This window comes from Carassius carassius, chromosome 49, assembly GCF_963082965.1.
Source record: "Carassius carassius chromosome 49, fCarCar2.1, whole genome shotgun sequence".
Classification (NCBI taxonomy): domain Eukaryota; kingdom Metazoa; phylum Chordata; class Actinopteri; order Cypriniformes; family Cyprinidae; genus Carassius; species Carassius carassius.
In genome coordinates, this window is record NC_081803.1 from 14,131,296 (window position 1) to 14,156,034 (window position 24,739).

Sequence of the window (24,739 nt, forward strand, 5' to 3'; positions counted from 1 at the left end):
TTAGCAAACAAATAAATAAATAGCTCTTCTAAAAAACTAAAAATTGTCCAACTAAATACAAAAATTCAAAGATTAGTTGTACAATAGCATATAGATTATCTTCAAAGCAAGCACGCATGGACTAACAGCCACAAACCTTTAAGGCATGAAACTTACATCCTCTCATATATTAAAATCACAGTCTGCATATTCTGCAGTAATGAGAAAATATAGAATAATTCAGATAGTGTAGCAATAACCTAATAAATAAGTACAGTGAGTGAGCGTGCATGGGCTGATTTATTTTCAGAAGTGCCCTAATAGGCTCAAAACTGACCTAAGGCCAGTGTGAAATGGCAACATGGCTGTTTCAGCAGTGAACGCTCTGATCTGTAATCAGCTTCGCATAACCTCAAGCCTGAAGGAAAACTCAAAACAGATTTTTGCTCATTAAGCACAGTAACTGATACATTTTACAGGAATTTCAGACCTTCGCTAACCTTTCGTGCCGTCCAGGTAGCGCTCATGTGATTGAGGGAAAGTGTCAGCTATTAGTGTAAACGGATCCTGAAATTCGACATGCGGAGAACTCCAGAAACTTGCCAATTCATTTTTGGAAAGGAAGAGACTTCACAGTCATTCACAGAGACTTGACGAACCACCGCAGAATGACGTGTGATAATATTCCCAACATATGTAAGCTTCAGAAGGCTTTTGGAGTCTTTGGATGGATATCGTATTGGATGCTGTAACAAAAATTAACTTTTTGCATGTTTGTTCATAAGATACGCTTTCTCCAAAACACTTTGGCAACTTCATTTTACGTCACAGTCATTTCTGGCTCATTTAGGTTCGAGCAACAGTGAGAGGAAAAAAGTGAGGTGAGTCATTCTTTGCTTTGGCCAACCAAAATAAAAAAAACCTGGAACCAAAAAGGCCCATATGGTAAACAAGGTTTGAGAACAGAACGGCAAAACTCTAAAGAAAATAACAGACTCCTGGATACAGAGACAGCGGAGATCAACAGAAGGACTTGTGGATATCTCGCCCTCTGAGAAAACAGCATTTCAACAGGTGGAGAGGCCGCCGCCATACAAACACTAAGCACTTAAACATCAAAGCCAGCTAGAGTGTGTGTGTGTGTGTTTGTGTGTGTGTGTGTTTGTGTGTGTGTGTGTGTGTGTGTGTGTGTGTGTGTGTGTGTGTGTGTGTGTGTGTGTGTGTGTGTGTGTGTGTGTGTGTGTGTGTGGGATGGGCATCTCAAGTACTGGCGTCTTTATGACTCACAAGTGTGTGAGAGGGCAAATGTGAGTCAAGGAGTCTTTCATTCTCACTCATTCAAGCGATTTCTGGTGTCGTTCTAGGATGTGGTACATCTGCATATAATCACAATCCTTTCTCATCCCTTCTTTCCTGTTTGTAGTCTGATGCCTCATGAACAATGACAAAAAGTAAAAAATACAATTAGAAAAAAATATTATTTGATGTTTAATATTTGCATTAGATTACAAAACATTAAACCAAAAAAAATCATGCTTGAAAACTGGACGCTTCCTAAGTAGACATTGAGGCAGATCACTAAGCTTTGGATCGGAGTTCTGAAGAATTCAAGAGAAGAAGAAAAATATATAATGTGTGCATGATTATGCTCATTCTGAGAGGAAGTTGTCTTGAGCATTTGCAGCCTACTGGAAGACGAGGGACTTTTTAAGTGTTCATGAACTACAAACACAACTTGAAAACCTCCCCGGACGGCTGCGTTATTGCAGCTGCTGCCTGCCTTGAGAAATCCTAAATATGTTTTCCTTTTACTTTTCATTCTTCTGCAGAATACAGTGAGTGTGGAAACAGAAACATATGCTTTTTTTGGTGACAAGGGCACAGTGATATGTAGAGGAGGAATAAAGCAGTGGGATTCAGGAAATCTCTAAATCCATCAAAACACGGGATACAAGAACCACCTGAGGACCTAATGATGTATTTATGAGGATCTGTGAAACACAAAGATACACAACGCTAAGGCCATTTACAATACTGCTGCTGTTTGTATTGAGTGACTGGGTACCCAGACTTCCTGTCTCAAACTGATGGTACTAGCACCAGCATACTAAACTTGCAAAAAACAACACTGAAACAGCTCGATATTTTGGTTGCAAGCTTTGAATCTGTAAAACCATTTCCTTAACTGGGAATGTTTTTACCCATTCAAATTTCTTTGCAAAGAAAATCTATGTAATGATATATGTAATGGGGTGGAGCTAGCGCAGTGGATAAGACACATGTCTTTGGTGTGAGAGACCCGGGTTCGAATCCACTGTGAGACACCAATGTGTCCCTGAGCAAGACACTTAACCCCTAGTTGCTCCAGAGGTGTGCGACCTCTGACATATGTGGCAATTGTAAGTCGCTTTGGATAAAAGCGTCAGCTAAGTGAATAAATGTAAATGTAAATGTAATGATATCTTTTTATAATACAAGCGCCAGCTAACAATATGTACTTTTAATTTGTAATGTTTTCCGATTGTACTTTCAATTAACATTGAAGTGAAATGCTTGTCTGTTACACTGCTAGATTGCAGGTCTATACTTCCATCCCTCATGAGAGTGTAATTCTGTGAGCCTGGAAAGACAATATCCCCACTACAAAGTGAAGTATTGAGTTTTAAATTGAGTTTGACAATCTGCTATAAAATTCTGTCAAGCATAAAGCAACTGTAAATTTTAGCCTTTTATACTTGCAGAGGTGCTTTACTGAGTCTTACCATCAGTGCTATGTGCAGTACCAGGTGCAAAGGAAAAGAAAACCCAACAGGCCAGATAGGATTTATGAAGTTAGAGAATGCATACAGAATATAAAAATAATCCTGAATGAATAAGTGCACACAAGCAGACCTAGACAACCCAAGAAATCCCACTAGTTTGATTTGTTGCATCTCACCTTTTCTGTGCAGGATGCTGTTGTCCTCAGTTTCTCTTCAATTTCCTTCCCGATCTTCTGAACAGTCACCTGGGTCTGCTTAATGGCTCTCTGGGCCGTTTGAAGCCTGTGGAGGAAACACACACAGGATGCAGCACTGTTAGGGTTGAGAATCTGAGGAAGAATTGGTTCCAAGAACTAGAACTGGATGATTTCAGACATGAAAGCAGACAGAACATCGTAATAATCAGAAGAGTCTCCTCCGCCACAGAAAAAAGATGACGTTTAAACAGAGCTGAGCCTAATAAAATTCTACAAAGACAAAAAAGGGAGGGATTATTTCTTTGAATTTGAAAAGTTTTGAGCATTTGTATATCAAAACCTAACTGAAACACAATCAGGGTTTGGATTTTGACTCAAATAAATGGAATTAGGTCAGATCAAATGAAGGACGACAGCGGACTTATGTAAACAACCACACTCAGATGTAATGGAAACAGAATGTGAAGGGGAGATGATTTCATATGGTGACCGATTTCAGATTATTATTTGCAATAATTAGAGAACACATAAACCGAAACCTCATGACAGGACCCCTGGACCAAAGGAAGGTCAGGCGGTGTTTTTGTATTGTTTGTTTATTTCCCAAAGGCAATGGGCTTGTTAAGATAAACTTTTATAAATAACAGGATTGTTAAAAGATTAATAACACAGCAGATGGGTCGCTTCTTTGTGCCTGTTTTTGTTTGCACCATGGGTCTCATTTGGTGCCTCATTTTCTGACTCATCTGGTTTTACAACCACACCAAATGGTTTCAATACCCATTGTTTAATCAAGGGGGTATGGTGAAATTTTTGGATTTACCTGAAGGCCATTCCAAGAAGGTAATGGGTATAAATATTCGGTCAAAGTGAATTTAGGAATTAGTGCTTCTGGGGATTTTAATACAGTTCCAGAAATAAAGACTTCAATTTAGTTTATCTGTTTGTCCAACCAATTGCAGACAGTAGACGTGTTTAGGAAACCGGTCAACAAACAGAATGCAATTCCATTTTTGTGCCACTAGGAGCACAAAATACCACATTTACTATAAAGAGGAATTATTTTTGTTAAAGGGGTCCTATTATGCTCTTTTACAAAGTTTTGATTTTGTTTTGGGGGTGTACTAGAACAGGTTCTCATACTAAGTTGTTCGAAAAACATTATTTTTCACATATTTTACATCATTACCACACCTCTCTCCCCAGTCTGGCAAGAACGGCTCAAATAGTTCCTGTATCAAATGAAGGCCCGCCTTCTGGAATACAAGATGTGCTGTGATTGGTTAGCTGGGCCAGTGTGTGTTGTGATTGACAGCACTCTGTGCCTGGTCAGGAAATGTCCTGCCTCTTACCATAGTTGCCTGCTGCGAGCTTCAGTTTAAATATTGCGTCAAAATCAAATCAATTTGAGCACAATTTAAACCTGGATGATTGTAACCACTCTAAGCTCGTCTGTCTTGGGAACATGTAGTGCATCTCCGACATAGTGATAACACTCATTGTCTTCTCTAGTGCAGCTCAACCAGGTCTCATCCCATTCATCGATCTTTGTGATGTCACAATGGAAAATATGCGTTGTGGTCCAAATGAGTCGTTCATTGTGGTTTTTGAAAAGTGATTTCTGATAAAAAAAAAAAAAAGATTTAAAAAAAATCTCCTTTTGAACTGGACTTTAATCTTTGTAACTTTGCAGATATTTCTATGCTCAAACAGCTAGAAAAAAAAAAAAAAAAAAAAAAAAAATAAACACCTAAAGTTGAAAAAGCATATTAGCACCCCTTTAAGCTTTTTTGCACATTCTGGTTTTCTCCGAAAAATAACATCAACATAAGACAACAATCTGTGAACTACAGGAGCTATCAATCAGGGCTTGATTGCACTCATATGAGCTTTCAGCACCACTAAGCCTCATGGGAAAGAGAAAAAATCTCCAGGCCTGTTTAAAAACTAAAAGAATCCATATACATTTGATCATCATCGCACGGTAAAATGCACATACAAAAAAAGCCTAAACTTCTTTCATTTATTTTGCACACTGCTTTTACATTAACATTACTCCTGTTCTCTGGTTGGCTGAGCAAATGGTTGTAATATCTATATTTGGAGATCAAGCTGCCATTTGCAGTTCTTGCTAGCGTATTCCCACTCAAGAGAATTTCATGAACGGCGGCTGGGAGACCGGCCACACAACCTTTCAGCGATGGTGTACAATTTACTTTGTTTCACACTCTCCTCACTCGCTCTTTCTTTCTCTTTGTTTTTGAACAGTAGGATTAGCACATTCGCACTGGACTCCCTCAAGGAGAATCATAAGTGCACATGGCCGGGGTTTAAAATCAAAGTAGACACAAAGCAGATGCTAATTAGCACACAATGAGCTATGAGTCCTTTGTGACATGGCTTTACTTTTTTCTAACGCTGCTTTTTTTCCCAAAGCTCTTAGGCTAATGACTTCATTATCTCACACGTCATTCATTAACAATCATCGAATTGCAGCAATCCAATTAGAGGTCCAGAGAAAGAACTGAGAAATGTCCAGCTTCTGATCCAGACCATCAAGATTATCCTATGACTAGCTTTAGAGTATTCAAACAGTTTGTTGACAAAGGTTACGTGCCAATATCAGCACATTGAAACAATGCAGACACACGGGGCCAAAACTAGACCTTCAGCCACGCTAAAATGCTCTACATCTACATCAGAAGTACAGCTGACCTGACACAACAAGCAAAGATCATACAAAAGTGATCTACTTTTTACAAACACTTGTGAAACTGAATAAAGTTCCAGAAAAGTAAAGTTTTATTAAAGTTTACACACAACTATGGTGATCATTTCTAGGGGTTGCCCACGAAAACTATACAACACACAGCTATGATTTCTATAAATCCACATATTCTTCTATAAACTTCTTTTTCTGAAGCCTGAGATTGGAAAACTACACCCCTCTCGCTCATATTTGGGGCCTCCTGTTTTCTCGTCTCGCACTTTTCCCAGCAGCACTCTGAATGAGCTGACCAGGTCATAAATCACCGGGCCTTTAAAATCTACCCTGTAACAAGTTCACACAGTGACAGGAAAAATATTATTATTTTTGTTTTATCAGTCTTGTCTCTTGTTATATGCTGGATGATATGGCATGTCGATAAGTCAAGTCAAAGCTGATTTGACAGCTTTATCGTCGCCATGATTGAGATGAAGAAATCTGATAGGCCACTTCCCCTAGGTGAGCGGTAGTTATCGCCCAATCGGATTTCACGCATGTCTGCACTCTTATCAGCCCACAACCCATCTACCAGTCAACACCTATCGCCCCCAGCCAATCAGAGAAGGGTACAGGAGGTTACCCGGCAACAGGCAAGTCACCTCAGACATCAAACACACTCTAGCATAAAAACACAAACACCTCAAGCACAAACGCTTTCTCTTCCAGTGAATCAAAGTAGTAAAAACTTAGCCAATGATTTTGCGATTGCCATTGCAGTGAAACTGGGTGCAGTGAACCAGTTATAGGTTACGACTACACGGTTGTGTTTACTAAGTCAATCATTCCTATAACTATACTTTTTTTTACACATTGTTAGTGATTTTAAAAAAGTATTACATTTCTGCACACTATGAAACTTAGTATGAAAAACAGTATGAAAATCAAACATTTAATCACTTATTCAGGAAAGGTGGCCAATTACTCCATGCAATCAAACTATCAATTTTTACCCTAGCAGCCACTCAAAACACCCTATATACTGCAATATAATGCAATCACCCTATATACTGGAAATCATCTAGAACACCCCAGCAAACACAGCACATTGTTTATTAGCAGCTGTGCTCTAATTATCATTCAGAACATATTAGCAACCACACAGCAACGGCCCTAGAGACACACTACTCAAAATACACCAACAATGCCCTAGCAACACATTAACTACCCCTCGGGGTATCTTAGCAACTGTAAAGCAACACTCGGACAACCATTCCCGAAAGACATTTAGCAAATGGATAGAAATGTGCTAACTACCACTCAGAACACCATAGCAACTGAATAGCAACACCCTGGCAACCACAAGGAACACAAGAGAGGCATTAAAACCACAACAAGGAGGACTGAATGAAAAAAAAAAAATAAACATAGAAAAGCATTAACTCTTTGATCTGAAATACAAATTGATTCATTCCAGAGTTGCTGGAACAAGAACAGAGATGCGTTTTTTTGTGTTTTTTCTCTCTCTTTCGTTTTAACTTTCCTTCTCTCCCACATTTACCTCTTGGTGTGTTTATGTATTTACTGTTCAGTGATAACCAAATAAATCTAGACTAGTGTTTGTTTGCAAGACAGCAGCGCAGCATTGTAAAACCAGGCTGAAAATAAAACAGGAAATGAAAAGAAAGACAGATGCTAGATGAGAAGAACAAAGATGCGCTCTGAGAGGTTTTGATGGCCACCTTATGAAATATACTGAAATTGCTCGGAAAGACTGGAGCATGTCAAACCCAATCACATTTTGCTGCTCAATCATGACATTGTTTGTGGCTGGTAAAGATGAAGATCCTGAACAGCCCACTGAAAGATAATAAACACACATTAAATATTCTGTTCTTCATTTCTTAATGCCATCTTTCCTTTGTCTTCTTATCTCATTAATTGCTCTACAGAACCTCCTATACACACAGTAGTGTAAGAAATGACTTTTTGAAAGTAATTTCTTTAATATTTCCTTTATGTATATGATCAGGTGATAACTTTTTAACTATGTTAAACTGGTATATTCTACTGGTTGTATCAGTGTTTTTGTGTATTAATAACACTATTATAGTATTAATATTGAATTAGCTTTTAATTTTTTTTATTTTCAGTTTTCATTTTAATTTTAGTTTAAGTTTTAGCAATTGTGTTGTGTTATGTGCTTTTGTAATTTTTGTTATTTGTTATATATATATATATATATATATATATATATATATATATAGAGAGAGAGAGAGAGAGAGAGAGAGAGAGAAAGAGAGAGAGTATACATATTAGCTTTAAATTATTTTATTTCAATTAAAATCTTAGCCATTTTAGTACTTCAACAAACTTATTTCAGTTGCAGTTGCATGTTGCAATTACATGCCATCATTTCTAAGTCTTTTTAATTTCTCTAACATTTATATTTTGATTTATTCCAGGTTTATTTCAATTAACAGAAATTATCTTTACATTTACATTTAGTCATAAAGCAGACGCTTTTATCCAAAGCAACTTACAAATGAGGACAATGGAAGCAATCAAAAACAACAAAAAGACCAATGATATATAAGTGCTATAACAAGTCTCCGTTAGGTTAACACAGTACGTACACGTAGCATGGGCTTTTAAATAATATAATAAATAAAAAGAAAACAGATAGAATAAAAAAAAGAATAGAGCAAGCTAGTGTTAGAGGTCTTTACACACACACACACACACACACATACAATTGCATAATAAATGAAAAGAAAATAAATAGAATACAAAAAGATTAGAAAGGTAGTTAGATTTTTTTAAGAATGGAATTAGAATAGTGAGTGTTAAAGTTAGAGGGTCAAATAAAGATGGAAGAGATGGGTTTTAAGCCGATTCTTGAAGACAACGGAGGACTCAGCTGCTCGGATTGAGTAGGAGAGGTCATTCCACCAGGGGAACATTTAATTTAAAAGTCCGTAAAAGTGACTTTGTGCTTCTTTGAGATGGCACAATCAAGTGATGTTCACTTGCAGAACGCAAGCTTCTAGAGGACACATAAGTCTGAAGTAACAAATTTAGGTAAATGGGTGCAGAGCCAGTGGTAGTTTTGTAGGCAAACATCAATGCCTTGAATTTTATGCGAGCAGCTATTGGAAGCCAGTGCAAATTGATAAACAGAGGTGTTACGTGTATTCTTTTTGGCTCATTAAAAATAAATCTTGCTGCCGCGTTCTGGATTAGTTGTAAAGGTTTGATAGAACTGGCTGGAAGACCTGCCAAGAGAGCATTGCAATAGTCCAGCCTGGACAGAACAAGAGCTTGAACAAGGAGTTGTCTTTAATAGTTTAAATTAAAAACACTGGACATTTCAATTAAAAAATAGAAATAAAATCTTTTATCTCATAAAATGTTACCATTTTACTTTATTTTTCTTCTGTTTTATAATAATAATAATAATTCATAGAATGGCCTTCAAACCATTTCACCTTTCAGTTTTATGCAACTGCTTCCATGAAACATTCCACTGATCACTTTGTGTGTGTATGAGTGTGTGTAGAAAAAACAAAGAAAGGAAATGAAATACAGTCTCTCTCGTTGGTATCTACAAAATGAAGGGATAAGAAATGTTTTCTGTCTCTTTTATTTTATGTATAAATGCTGATGAATGCCTTTATATCAGGTGACAGTCAGAGTTCTGATGTTTATGCCATTCCTTTACGTCCTCTTTTCATCCTGGAAATACGGGTCACATACAGTGTCAAACGCACTACTGCCAAAGCCACAGATCTGCTTGCATATCATGCATAATTTACTTTAAAAAACATTTAGATCCAGTCTAAACTAAAGCTTCAACGTTACACTCAACCTGCTTTCCCTCAGAAAAAGCAATGCACTCACTGCACTGGTATGATTGTACCCAACGTGCACTGATCCATACGTTTTCTCCATAGGATAATAATTACACTCACTGTAATCACAATCAAAAGTAACGTATGGAGCCTTCGTAAAGGAAACAGACATATAGGGCCGTGCTAACTAAAACATGCCATATCTGTTAATCTACGTCCAAATATCCCACAAAAAAGAAACAAAACACTTTTGTTGTACAATGAACAAGTGACACGACACGGAAAAATCTAGAGTGCAAACAACTCAAAGGGATATGAGCCTGAACGGAAAAGAAAACAAACACGCAACTATTTACAGTGGACCCCTACCTGCTGCTCAGACCAGGGGAATGTCAACACACGCCTCCATCTCCACACACCTCAGAACTCACCATTGTCTCCAGTACTGGAGGGACAGATAAGATTGTGCCGCATGGAAATATTTTGGGCTCTGACATTCTTGACTGGTCTTTGCCGAGAGACGACCAATCCACCGACACCTTGCCCTGACATCATCTGTGCTCACTTTTGCTCAATATCAGTTTCATTTAAGGATATCTTTGCCCAGTCAGGGTAAAGTTAAGTCTGTAGGTGAATTCTTGCATTATGCTTGTTGGCACTTACAATCAAAAGGATAGAAATTGATGCCCTTGGCTCTTTTTTTACAGCTGTAAAGGTACAAATCCCAGATCCTTTAAGGGAAACCAGTCTGTGGACAGGAATCGGACATACTGGGTCATTCTTACAAAAACACAACATTTCAAATCTGGATAGAAATCATTCTAATATGATGATTTGCTGTTCAAGAAACATTTGTCATTATATTTAATGTTAAAAACAGTTGTGCTGCTTAATATTTTTGTGGAAAAATCTCAAATTTTTTTTAAATCTTTTGGTACAAATGTCTTTACGGTCACTCTTCATCTGTTTAATGCATTCTTGTGGAATGAAAGTATTAATTTCTAAAACAAAAAAAAAAAAAAAAAAAAAAAAAAAAAAAAAAATTATATATATATATATATATATATATATATATATATATATATATATATATATATATATATATATATATATATATATATATAAATATATATAAATATATATATATATATATATATATATATATATATATATACAGTACAACAGTACAGACCAAAAGTTTGGAAACATTACTATTTTTAATTTTTTTGAAAGAATTTTCTTCTGCTCATCAAACCTGCATTTATTTGATCAAAAATACAGAAAAAAATTGAATATTGTGATATATTATTACAATTTAAAATAATTGTTTTTAAATGTATTATACTTTAAATTATCATTTATTTCTGTGATGCAAAGCTGAATTTTTAGGATCATTATCACATGATCCTTTAGAAATCATTCTAATATGATGATTCATTATCAAAGTTGGAAACAGTTCTGCTGCTTAATATTTTTTCAGAACATGTGAAACTTTTTTTTAGGATACTTTGATGAATAAAAAGTAAAAAAAAAAAGAAAAAAAAAAGAAGCTATGTTTTTAAAATATAAATATTTTGTAATAACAATATACCCTACTGGTCAGTAATGTGTGGTCAGTATTCTTTTTTCTTTTTTCTTTTTAAATAAAATCAATACTTTTATTCAGCAAGGATGTGTTAAATTGATAAAAAGTGATAGCAAAGAAAATATATTATTAGAATATATATAATTAGAATTTTTTTTTATTTTGAATAAATGCAGTTTTTTTTAACCTTTTATTCATCAAATATATTAGACAGCAGAACTGTTTCCAACACTCATAATAAATCAGAATATTAGAATACACACACACGTGCATATCAAACACTGCATTGATGTTGCCTCTCTGTGCATCTCTCAGAAATCAGAGCTTGGCAAGAGTAATATCAACTAAAATAATACATCATACATGTTCTACTATTTGTGTATATTTAAAAGGCAATGATTTAAATCTTATAGGCTAGGAAATGATACATGAATGAATGGAATAAGCACTGCGTGATCATCAAACAGCCGCGTTGCCGTCTCTTCGCGTCTTTCAAAAACCAACTCTCTTTCAAGAGTAGGCTAATAATCAGCTTAGATACAGATATATTTTCTACTAGGCATACATGTTTGCTTCTTTATCTTTTGCTGGCTTGCGTGGCACACGCACATTTGTTTAGTGAAGTTCAAAACAGACTTAAGACTGCTTAAAGATTTATGCGTAATGAAAAAGTGTGCCTTGAATTAATTCAGTCGTGTTCAGACGATTACTAAACGTTTGTCATGAAAGCTCTCTATTTGTATGATCAATTTAATTTTAGACATTAATTTTATACTTTAGAACACTGAATAGGGCAAATAGTCGAAGCACAAATATTTTTCCATACTCCGTTCTCATTTTTTCCATACTTTTCTAGACCTGAAAATTACTTAAAGGAAATAGCTACTTTTTTAAACTGCGCAGGAACCGGTGAGCCAAAGGAAATCATGTTGATTTACATAAACCTCTAATATTACAATGCAGTAGCAAGTGTGTAAAGCAAATGAGTGTAAATTTTATAAATGAAACAAGCGCAAATGAAAAAGCAGTTTTGCACTTGCCTTTTTCCATGCAAGTGGAAGTTTCCTGGAAATTACTTCAATCGATTTTCATATTTCTAAACTGCATAGGAAACTTTACTATTTTAATTAGAAGATATTTAAATATTTATGGATCACGAAAGGTCTCCAAAATGAGACTCGAACTCGCGCTCGAAACTTTGTCTAAGTATACAAGGGTATCGGATTCGACTGTTAGAATATATTTAAATAAATGTTTAGTTAAACACCGCATATTTGTTCAGTGATAACTATGGAAAAAAAACAAAGGCTCTAAAACCATAACGGTCTTAGCAACTATAACTGTACGAAGTTCCGGTTCAAGCTCCGCCTACTTCCGGTTTTATCCAAATACAGATACAGATACGAATAATGTTGTGATTGTTACAGATACAAATACTGGCTTCGCTGCATACCCCTAATATATATCTTACTGACTGCTGCACTTGATCCCTTCATTAAAGCTTCTCTAGAAGCGGGGCTCCAGTATCCCCCTCATGCCTTCTCTACACTATTATTACCACAGCCTCCCACAATGCCCTGAGAGACCGAAACACCAGCATCCATTTTCAGTCGGGCAATAATGAGATTAAAGCCAAGTTTGTTTTTGCATGAGCTATAGCAGGCATTACTGGACCTCAAGGTTGTTGCTTTAGGGTTTTTGGGGGGCTAGCGTAAAACAAGCTGTTAAAGTCGTACCCAATAATCTGGTCCAGAACCATGCCCCACGGCGGTGGAGTTCAAGACCCCTCGACCTGCTGAAAAGCGATAAAAGCAGGAAGGGCTTATCGCAGCGGCGACCACAGGGTCACACTCTACTCGCTGAACTTTGCCATGCAACACCACCTCTGTTCTTCACTTGCTACTTTATTTATTTAAGTGACGGAAGGGAACTCAAACTGCTAATTTTCAAAGAGGGAAAAAAATTCGATTTTCCGTGAAAATCTTAAAGCAACAGTTCATCCAACATCTTCCACAGAAAAAACAATTAAAATAACTGCATACAGTTTCATTTTTGAGTGAGCAATCACTTCAAGGCAGAATCTGATGGAGAGCATCCGAAAAATTTGATGTAGTACACTAGATTTAGTCATGTTACAAAGAACACAAGCCTAGTTATGACAGTTCTTCACACTCAAAAAGGATTTTGAAAGCAAGTGTTGATTATTCCCGGTGTGGAGGGGTGATGGGTGATAAAAACTTGAATCCATACACAAGCAGGTTTGTTTGGCTTGCTTAAGCCTGGCTGAGAACATTTCCTGTATAAGAAAGTACAGGAAGGAACCAGGAACCAAAGAAACCAGTGAGGCTGCAGAAAGCAAACACCTTTTCTACAGACACAAAGCTGCTTTGGCCCACTTACGATCACACAATCGTAAACCAAACGTAAAAGAAAACACTCCTTACAGTGCTTTGACAAGTAAGACTGATTTAGATCACCCAATCACCACTTTTTTTCCCAAGAGCAGCCAGTTATAGCATGACGGACGGGCTGCCTGCCCTAAAGTAGCATAAATCGCACATGCAGAGGAAACACTGTTATTTTGATTAACGATTAATTTTATTGGAAGACTACCTACTTTGATTTTTTGTTTTTGTTTTTTTTTTCCTGTATTTTTACTACTTAAATTTTGTCCGGTTGAGTTAATCGCTGACAACACGGCACTGTCAACAAAACCAAATGTTTTCTCAAATGCTGATAACAACCGCCGCCATCCGCCCATTCAACACGGAACACGACAAGGAAAAGAGTTTACAGAATTTACACAGTGTATTTCTTTTTGTCTGTCTTACAAGCAAACAGAATACCGCCAACACATATACACACGCAAATCAACTTGAATGGAAATGTTAAAAACAATCTGCACTGATTATAAAGCAGACAAGTCTAGTCCAATTACATAAGGCCTCTTATGAGTCAGTCGTTTTTAGTGAATCAAAGACATATTGCACAATCAGTATAGTCTGATTCCACAAATGAATAACTGTTGAGTCTGATCTGTTAAGTGAATCAAAAGCATAAAGTGCAGGCAGTGTAGTCTGACTCCCAAATGAATGACACTTATGAATCGAAAATATACTGTATATCTGTATAGTAATTAAATATTTATTTGTTTATCCATCCATAAAAATACTAAAAGAATTGTTAAGGAAATGCAATCATGAAGAAGAATTGGAACCGTTAAATTCTTTGAAATTCCCATCCAGGCACCAAACCTTTTTTTTTCACCATTATTCATGGTTACCACAGAAGTCTTCCCAAAAATGAAAAAAGTCCATAAAAGTTCGAAAGATGGCTGGAGTAATGCATCCCATGCATGTTTCTGTCAGTCGGCGTGTGCATACAAATATGTGGCCTTTGTATGAGATTTCCAAATCTCGGCAAAAACATGGCCCCACCTCAGACTCATAATTAAGACTACCAAGAGACACACAAACACCATCACACTTCGAGAGCAGTGGCGTCCAGCAAGCTCTAGATCACCCTACTACAGCACAGCTCTGAGGGGCTGCCCTACATTTCACACCAGAAAATATGCATATGGCAGTTGAGGTGCGTATGTGCAAAAACGAGACACTTTGGAGCACTTTGAGCGTTTACAGCTTGTGTGCTTCTTAACAACATCTGTGGGATCAAAGATTGTTTCTTTAAATATATAATGTTGATTTTGTAATACTGCAGATGTGTGTTCACAAAGATAAATCTGAATATGGGAAGTGTGTCATAGTTACTTAACACTCTCCAAAGTGCCTTCTTCCTCAAAACATATTTGGATCAGAAGAGAGCCGATGCCATCTAGTGCTGGGGTGAAGCTACAGCAGAACATGAAGCCAACATTCAACCTTAACTGGGTTTGGAAGAGTCTGCCAACACCGTGACAAGGTGGACTAATGTTTCTTCCTTGATTTCCTGTGCTCTTCATCCATCATGTCTTTTGTCCAAGGATTACGGTTTTCCAAGAGTGCAAAAACATCAGTCATGTTTGGCAGAAGAATAAGACACCACCCTGCAGCAGGGGTCCAATTTGGAAGGAAAGAAAAAACCACAGAGAGCGCTATCTGGCGGACAAGGAAGGGAACGTTTCTTGACTTTGATGATGATAAATGCTTCTGGGTCTCAAATGGGAGGATAATAAAATTCTTGAAGGCAATTGAGGGAGTTTCATTGGAGCTGAACATATGTTAAGAGCAAATGCTGTTCCTACAGGAATTAAATTCCTATTCTTTCGCAATAGATAGCACTGTGTTAATACAGTCAAAACATGGCAGATTATTATTATTAATAAAAAAAGATCTTATTTCTATTATTTCTATATGGTTATACATTTTGTAGTATCATCTTAAGTTAATCTAAAATCATAATTTTGCAAGAAGCTTGGCATTGTGAATGTAAGAATTAAATAAAGCCAAAATGTCCTGTTTTCCATCCCAAGTTCCCTTTAAATTGAGCCTGTCTCACCTCAGTAAAGAGAAGACACTGTAGGAGTTTCTGACAGAGCTCTGGTCCACCTGAAGCAAACTGTTCTTCTTCCTGTCAGAACTTTCCTGTGGGAAAGAAAACAGTCCATGAGCTTCACAAAGAGTCTCTTCTTACCATATGAAGAATTCTATAGTTTGAAAACCCAAGAGATATGAGTGAAATCGAGCTCTGATAGATGACAAGGTTTGAAGATGGCCTGGAATTTATTTTGGAGCTCATTCCAAGGGTTTGAACAATACCTTCTGATCAAACTCAGCTGCATAGTAGCCATCGTTCAGTCCAAAGATGATCTCATTTGGATTTCTGGAGCGAATCTGAAGGAAAAATACACAGAATTTTTTTTTTGATGTGTTTTTGAACTTAAATTTACCTTGATTTTAAACACAACAAAAGGGAAAGGGATCACAGCATGAGCGAAATCAAAGACTCAAACTTGGGTCTTTTATGAGGGAAAGTTTTTTTTTATTTTTATAAAATTGTATGTAATTGCTGTAATTTACATGATTATATATATATGAATTATTGCATATACAACTGTTGCACATTAGCATTACTTTAATCGTATTAACAATATTTTACTTTCTTTTTTTTAAATACATTACTATTAATTTACGTTTTCCACCCATATAAAACAAAAGACTTTAGGGGAAACTACATTGCCATGTCAGGAAACCAACCTACACTTGGTAGAGTATAAAAAAGGGAAAGCAAGAAATGTGAGTGTGAATCTATATATTTGATTCCTCACCTGTTGTCCTGTGTATCTGAGCCCATCTAGGTTGACCTTCCACTCAATAAGCAGTTGGTACTGTTCTTCCCTCCCACCCCATATTCTCACCACAAAACACGACACAGATGTGTCCAAGAGATCCGGAAGCATTGCGAAATCTAAGCTCCGCCATGTTGGGTTCTGAAAACACACAAACAAACTAAATTATGAACACCGGGTACTCTGATAATAACTTTGTCTTGCTACTTCAGATACATATATTCCCTTTTTTTTTTAACTGGGCATCAATAAACTGTTAACAAAAATTCTGCCAATATATGATCAAAGACAATGGCAGAGAGAATAGCAATTTAGACTTTGAAACATATTGACTCTGTTCATAATAATGCATTAGTGTGGCCTGTCAGCATAATCAATGATGCAGCATAGGGAAGCTAAGCCTTCAAAGACTGACAGCAGACACCGATTTGTAAAACTGTGCCGTCAGGAAGCCTGGAGGCTAAAGAGAGTCTTCCTCCAAGAGGAGGTGCAGCTGACAAAACTACCGTCAAAGTGACTAGGTCAGCAGAAATAAATACAAAACAAGCCATCAATATGACCACCAGATTGGAAGGATTGAAGGGATGATTACATGATTATTATTTTTAAAAAAAAGAGGAAAGAGGTACAAAAGTACAGGAAGCCACTAAGAAAGGGAAATGAAGAAACAAAAAGGGGGAAGAGAGGTGCAGGAAGGTTAGAGGTAGAATACACATTTTCTGATGATGTCAAGTAAAACAGTATCAGTTACAACTCTGTTCAAAAGTTTAAATTAGTCCTTTCAGAATCTGTGGGTGCTTTCATGTTTGACTGTCACATGAAGACATTTTGAGTGATGATGTACTGTATATGAATCAGTGAATGAGAGCTTTGAAATAGCTTTGAAATGAATCAATTCATAAAAGTCGAATATAAGTTGTGTCAGTAACAAACAGACTGTGTGTGTGATTATTTCAAAGCTACCACAGTTATGATCTGCTGAAATGACAATATTCATTTTCTTGTTTTGCGTTAACCTTGAGGACAAATAGGGAGATGCTGTTTACTTGATAAACAGAGAGAAAAGCACACCCAGACCATCCGCGAGAGTTAATTTACAAAAATAGCTGTCACGGTCCCGCAGAGTCAATGACTGTACATATTCGGACAGTTCCAAACCTTCTTTTGCATCCATGTTTAATAAATCCCTCCTAAAACGTGCTAGCTTACGCTTGTCAACATTGCGTCCGCGCCTCTTTTTGCCTCCGGCTAAGCCCCGCCCACTGGGAGACGTTGCAATGTTTACAAACTTTTAAGGGGTCTATTCAGAGCACTCTGATGAGGGGGGTCAAAATAGGGCAGCAAATAGCCTATTACTTCTAAATTATGATTTTTTTTATATAAAACTCTTGATAAGTTCATAAGTGGACCTCAGAGAACAGTACAAAATAATAAAGGATGTTCATGACCCCTTTAATTGTGTTTGTATAAATCACATTACTGATGATTGTATGCTTTTATGTATCATGTTATCATTATCTTCACACTTTAGCAGTTGCTATGAGTCAATGTTTTTCAGCAGAATTACAGGCTTGGACAGAGTGACCAGATGGTCATTAATGACGGGAGCCACATCCGTTCGAGAGGCTCAGAGGCCTACTTGGAGTATTAAAACAAAGAGATTGTTTTAAAAGTGAAAGTTTGCTGGTGTGACCCCAAAAAGCCCATTTAGCAAACCTGTTTTATATCAGTAAATGGAGCTGTAGCAATGCCTTTTATGTGTAGGTGAGAGGGTAGTCCCGCCATATGTGTAAAGATGAAGTCCTGATGCTTGGTTTTGAGGAGAACATTGAAACAGGATTGACTTTTTACATACACTGCCAGGTCAGTTCTAGTTCAATCTACTTTTAACATGATTAAACCTGTTTTTTTGGCTAAAAAGTATAATTTTATGGTACCTGCTGATGCTTTCATCAAAAGGTGAAGCGTGTAATTTCTGCGCTACTAGCACCAAATATTATGACTGTTTTCAGAAAGGTTTCCCCACACACTCCCCCATGTGCCACTGGTTTGTCAAACAGAAAGTTTCGCCCCAAAACTCACACCATTGGTTGAGCCACTGCTGCTGTTGTCAGGCAGACTCTGTATGCAACCACAAATCCACAGTCTTCATTTTTTTTTTTTTTAAGGTGATGGAATATTTAAATCAACTTACCAAAAACACTGTAGGTTAAAATATACTATGGTAACCATCATTTCTGACAATAGCACCAACAAATATTAACAAACAAGAACTAACAAAAACTGACAAAAGGACTCTGAAAGTGTCCTTGAGCTGTTTAAAGATCCAATATATTTTAAGTGGATTCACGGCAATAAACTTTCCATGGTAAATTTTACAGCAGTCCTGCAAGCTTTAACAGAGATTAAGGGCAGTTGTGATTATACCAAAAAAGTTTTTTACTTTTCTTATCCAACAACAGCAGAACATAAATCCAGAGGAGACAATGCTGATATGCAATGCTATATCATGTTACACTACACCATGCTGCTAAGCTATAATATGCATTCCTCTGTCTTTTGTTTTACATTTTAGAATAACGGACATTAAATCACATGACCAAACTCCATATGAAAACAAAAGCACTCACCAATGAGTCTCGGATGACTTCACTCTTATAAAAATCTGGAAAAGGAAAAGAGAAAGTTAGAAATCATTCGGAAGCTTTTAAATTCAATGTGACTTACAGTGGACAATACCATCCAAAAGTTAAGGGTCAGTAAGTTTTCGTTTGTAAAGAAATTAATGTTTAAGGATACTAAGAATACATTAATTTGATTAAAAGTTAAAAAAAGGATCCTTATAAATGTGACAAAATATTTATAGTTCTATACTTTACATTCATTCCTTTTCTATACTTTATATTTTTTCACAAAAATTAAGCAGCACAATTGTTTTCAACATCGATTAAAATAAAAATATATATTCCTTGAGCACGAAATCAGCATATTAGAATTATTTCTTTATGGGAAAAAAAATGTGTTGATGTCTCCACATGTGTAAAGTGTAAACACTTTGGCAATATCAAAACATTGTAGTGTTTATTTGAGTGGTTCGACCTGCCCGACAACAGCTTAACCAATAGCATGAGTCTGGGGGTGTGTCTATCTCTTGAAAAGCCAATGGAAGACAGGGTGATTGTTGGGAAAAACTGTTTGAAAACAGTCAGTTACTTTCTGCGATTTTGCTTGGTGTCACTGGCGACACAGAAATCACTTTAATTAATAAATTAAGTGAACAATCAGAGTTTAGCTGGCTTTAGTCACCTCGAGATATCCGATCTTCCTGGCAGAGGTGAAGGGTGAAGTAAGTGTCGAGAAGAGGAGAGCCATTCTTGTTCACAATATTACGGGCTGCTATGCTCCGCAAGTGACGTAAACGCCTCTGTTGAGACAAAGAGAGGAAGATGGTTAGTGAGAGAGACCAGAGGAATAAACAAAGAAGATATTAATGTTTTAAAGATTCCATTTGACGTTATTACTTTACTTTCATAAGCTGTACATCAACGAGTCTCTACCTTCTCCTCATAAACAAACACATATGTAAAGAAAAACATTCAGTATAAATGAGTTTACGATGGTTTTTGCGAAATCCATTTGAGCGGTCAATGGAAATCATCATGACCATCTCAAAGACATCATGTCTCCAGTTTACTGGCTCACGCATGCAATAAAATCTGAATGTTTAGTAGTACTTTTAGTAGTAGCCACAGTTCTCCATTTTTCATCACAAACAACTGACAGTGAACAGGAACAGACCAACACACAGACACAAAACATCATTGTGAGTGTCACGTCACATCACTACAAAGCCAAGTCCTCCACCCTGACCAAAGCATGACATCAGCACCACACATTGGGCACTAATAAACTGCTTTGAAGGAGCCAAGGGGAAAAAAGGACTTTAGAGCTTTCATAGCTTAAAAAGGAGGAAAAAACAAGAAAGAGACCCATATAAGATAGGTTTTTGATGAGACCACAGAAAGGATGTTGCATAAATAAGTAGTCCAATAATTGGTCTTACAGAAGCCTTGTGTAATTTGACATGGTTCAGGTTCACCTGACCATGAATGTGAACATTTCTTTGGTGGTGTTTACATTAAACAGCTAGATGGAGCATAATAGAATGAAACAGAATGCAGGGGTCTCAAGATGTGTTTTTGAAACTTCAACTTGACTCTGTGTCTTACAAACTAGTCGCTAATGGCACAGGACACTAAACAAAAAGCCAACATGATGAGTCCCGAACACTTTATAATAATTATGCAGCCATAATATTTACCTATAAAAGGGTTTTTCAACTGGAGACTGGGTAAAATTAAATAAAATTAAATAAAAGTTACCATTTCATTGTAAATATTGATCAAAAACCATAAGAGTTTCAGGAATAATTACAATTATATACACTTTTTCCCCACTCACACATAAGTTACCATTCAATAAAACATTTCATCTGAGAGATCAGCACACTAAAGTTTTCACCTGACCGGCTTTCATCACAACCAACCACAAAGAAATTTCCAGCGCCGGCCGTGAGGCATTAAATACTAAATCTAAGTCATGGGATGCCCCACAGGATTACTGAAGCTACAGGAACACAGCACACTTTATTCAGCGTTCCCCCATTTCTATCTTGTTTCAGACAAGAAAATGCTGAGGAACATCTAGGGTCAGTTTGTCCCAGACTCTGAAATGCTGAATTTCAGTGGTACAATTTACTAGGTTAACAGGCTACTTAACTAGCAAAGGAACAAACAAGCTAGTGTATGATCAACTTTCCCTTATTAGGTGGTTCACAGCTGTTTCAAACTTCTTAATGAAACAGAAACACCAAATCAAGCTGAATCACATCACACTGAATAGCAATGCTCTTCTGCTGCACAACAAAAGAACAGCGTTCAAGGGTGTGACAGAGGTTATGTGTAGTCCATAACAGTGGTCCTTTAGGACTTTGCCTCAAGCAGTAAGAGAGTCACAAGTGACTGGCGTGAGTGCCAAAGCAATTGGTGTCATAACAACAGTTTCCTGTAAATTAAAATTCAGACAGGTGTGACAAGCTCTGACACGCCAATGTCATGTGAGTAGGACTTCACATTTGGTTTCACATTTCAGTTTTTGGTAACAGTGCTTTCGAGAAAAAGGAGAAAAAACTGTAGTCTGTAAAATTACAATTGTGATTTTTTTTTTTAAATGCTTGCAAAGTGTTACACAATTTGACCAAAAGTTTTCCAAATTATATATTAATGTGACTATGAAACAATTATTATTACTACTACCAAACAATTATTAATAAAATTATTACAGACTATTATCAAAACTACTACAACTAAATTGCAATGTAAAAAAAAACACAATGTTATGGTATATTATAATGTTACAAATATTACAATATAAAAAATAAGCATTTAAGGTAAATTATATAATAATTGTTACTATTACATTGTACAGTACAACTGTAATATACAGAAGAAAAAAAAAAAAGAAAAAAAACACTTAGTTGGTTCTTTCCTTAAAGCCATGACACAACATTTTTGAAGCAATTTTTGCAGTAATGCAACATTTCCCTTCACAGAATGCCAAGTAATCAACAGACAATGCTTAACAGGAAAACCTGCGATCCACAAAACACTTCCCAGGAACCAGTGATGTGATTAAACAGACGATTGCTGCACGATATGATTATCATTCCACATAACTGAAGCCTACTCTCAGATTCAGAGTGTGTATGAGCGCTGTGTGTATTGCAACACTGCAATTGTTACAACACACACAATCACAGTTACTCTCTAAAGGTAATCAAGCATTACATCAACAACAAATAACTATTAATTGATATCAAAATTTTTAAATAATATACACAAAAATAATATAAACACTATAATACTTTTTATCTGGCTGATAAACCATTTAAATGTTAACTATTAAACTCTAAATAGAAACCAAGTGAACCAAACATTCATAACTAGGGTCTTTCTTTGTAGACTAGACCCCCAAAACAATGTGTGCCAATCTTAAAGCATAACATAATTTTTAGTCATTTATGTTAGTGCTGTCAAAAAGCTGCAGTGCAATAGAGTAAAGCACAGCTCACTCTTTAAGACAGCACCACCACTACCTTCCTAGCCATTTTTAAAAGCTTTCAAGCATGAATAATACATATTAGGATGCTGTCTGGAGTTTGAAGATCCACCGTGACATGACAGCCAGACTCTACACTGTATACCTTGTCTAGTATATTTAATGAACAAGTCAATTCTTCAATATTAACAACGTCTTATTTATTGCTTCTCATATTTCTATTTCTATTTCTTACTCCACGGCATTCATAAAAGCTGACCAGAGCTTAACTGGACATGGAGGCCCAGTGTTATGATCATCCGGTGACATGTGACACATGCACAAGCAGATCTGTAATCTAGACATTCACTCACTCTATGCGGACACGTATGGGTCATATGGCTGGCTGGATGCATGTGTACCTGTTGTGATGTGAGCTCAACATGCAGGACTCTGGATGATGCTGCTCCGGGGTTGCTGCTGACAGCTCCAGCGGACACTGCGAGATCCCGACCGGCGATGGAGTTCATCCTTCTACGGTACCACAGGCGATCGCCTCATTCATCAGTACAACTCAGCCCCATCGGCGAGAAACTCACGGGCACGACGGTGTCAGATTCCGAGCTTTCTTCGCAAACGTGCAGATCTGTCATATAATTTACACTGAGCCCGCTAAATGCAGTTACTGGGGTGCAACGGCGGCATAAAGTAAGTATTGCCTAGGAAGCCATAACCGCGACCTTGATCGGCAAACCCTCGCATGATGCCTATTGGCTGAGGACGCTGTCACTAAAAATAGATGTTTGGTGACGTAAATGGATATGCTGAGTTGATTGGTGGAGGACTTGTCAATCAAAAGGAAAAGGGCGGATGGAGGCCTTTAGAAACTCGTGCTGCGTTCTGTGTTCCTACAAAAATGAGGAAGTGAGGGGCCGAGTGTTTGAGTAACGTGATCAACCTGTCTATTATGTGATCAACGGGCGGAGTGCTGAATGAAACCCGTTTGTTCCTTACTGTCTATGGTTTGTTCTCCCGTTAACCGCGATATCAGGGTGGGCGCTGCATCTATACGAGCATAACATTTTATAATGTACAATAAACTTCCATGGTTCTTATAAAACGACAAGTTTTTTGTTCTTGGTGGTTGTACTTATAAAACAATTTTTTTTTAAATCATTACAAATTAGTCATTATATAACAATCAATGTGTTATTATTTTTTTAAGTGTGCATGAAGCACAAGAGGGCGCCATTGCCTAATTTTACTAATAAAAAGGCAACAGTCTTGAAAACTCTGTCTTCTAAATTTTATATGGAATATATATATGTGTGCCTCACCTCACTAATATGAGCCAATAAAATTAGAGGTCCCAGGTACACTTTTTTTGCCCAAAAGAGGATCCATCTTAGTTTCTGGGTCCAAGAAATGTATTTTTGTTCACTGCAGTGACACGTGTTGCTTTGTTAACAGCTAAACATGCTAGTGTGATACATCCTTTAATGTATCTTATATCCTGGATTTTTCTTTGAATGTTTTATTTGGTTTACCAGATTTTATTTGAATTTACATTCAACATTTACATATTATGTTTAATTTGCTCAAAAGATACAGATTTAGTTATATAGCCTCATTGTTATTTATATATATATATATATATATATATATATATATATATATATATATATATATATATATATATATATATATTTATATATATATATATATATATATATATATATATATATATATATATATATATATGCAGTACAGACCAAAGTTTGGAAACATTACTATTTTTTATTTTTAATGTTTTTGAAAGAAGTTTCTTCTGCTCATCAAGCCTGCATTTATTTGATCAAAAATACAAAAAAAAAACAATAATATTGTGAAATATTATTACAACTTAAAATAATAGTTTTCTATTTGAATATACTTTAAAAAAATAATTTATTCCTGGGATGCAAAGCTGAATTTTCAGCATCATTACTCCAGCCTTCAGTGTCACATGTAACATCCAGTCTATCACATGATCATTTAGAAATCATTCTAATATTCTGATTTATTATGAGTGTTGGAAACAGTTCTGCTGTCTAATATATTTGATGAATAAAAGGTTAAAAAGAACTGCATTTATTCAAAATAAAAAAAAAATCTAATAATATATATTCTAATAATATATTTTCTTTACTATCACTTTATCAAAGTTTTTTAACACATCCTTGCTGAATAAAAGTATTGATTTTATTTAAAAAGAAGAAAAAAAAAATTACTGACCAGT

General features: G+C 36.3%; 1 protein-coding gene across 3 annotated transcripts in view; it reads right to left on the reverse strand.

The window, feature by feature from the left end:
• Nucleotides 1-23,235, reverse strand: part of LOC132132579 (UV radiation resistance-associated gene protein-like) — a 97,099-nt gene extending 73,864 nt beyond the window's left edge. For all 3 annotated transcript variants that reach the window (XM_059545008.1, XM_059545007.1, XM_059545006.1), the window contains exons 1-7: nucleotides 22,884-23,235; nucleotides 19,672-19,789; nucleotides 18,996-19,030; nucleotides 16,345-16,506; nucleotides 15,836-15,910; nucleotides 15,576-15,661; nucleotides 2,918-3,023 (exon numbers count right to left, since the gene is read on the reverse strand). In XM_059545008.1, coding sequence (XP_059400991.1) covers nucleotides 2,918-3,023; nucleotides 15,576-15,661; nucleotides 15,836-15,910; nucleotides 16,345-16,506; nucleotides 18,996-19,030; nucleotides 19,672-19,789; nucleotides 22,884-22,991 — 690 coding nt within the window. In that variant the 5' untranslated portion in view covers nucleotides 22,992-23,235. The remainder of the gene's footprint in view (nucleotides 1-2,917; nucleotides 3,024-15,575; nucleotides 15,662-15,835; nucleotides 15,911-16,344; nucleotides 16,507-18,995; nucleotides 19,031-19,671; nucleotides 19,790-22,883) is intronic.
• Between the last annotated feature and the right edge of the window lie 1,504 nt (nucleotides 23,236-24,739).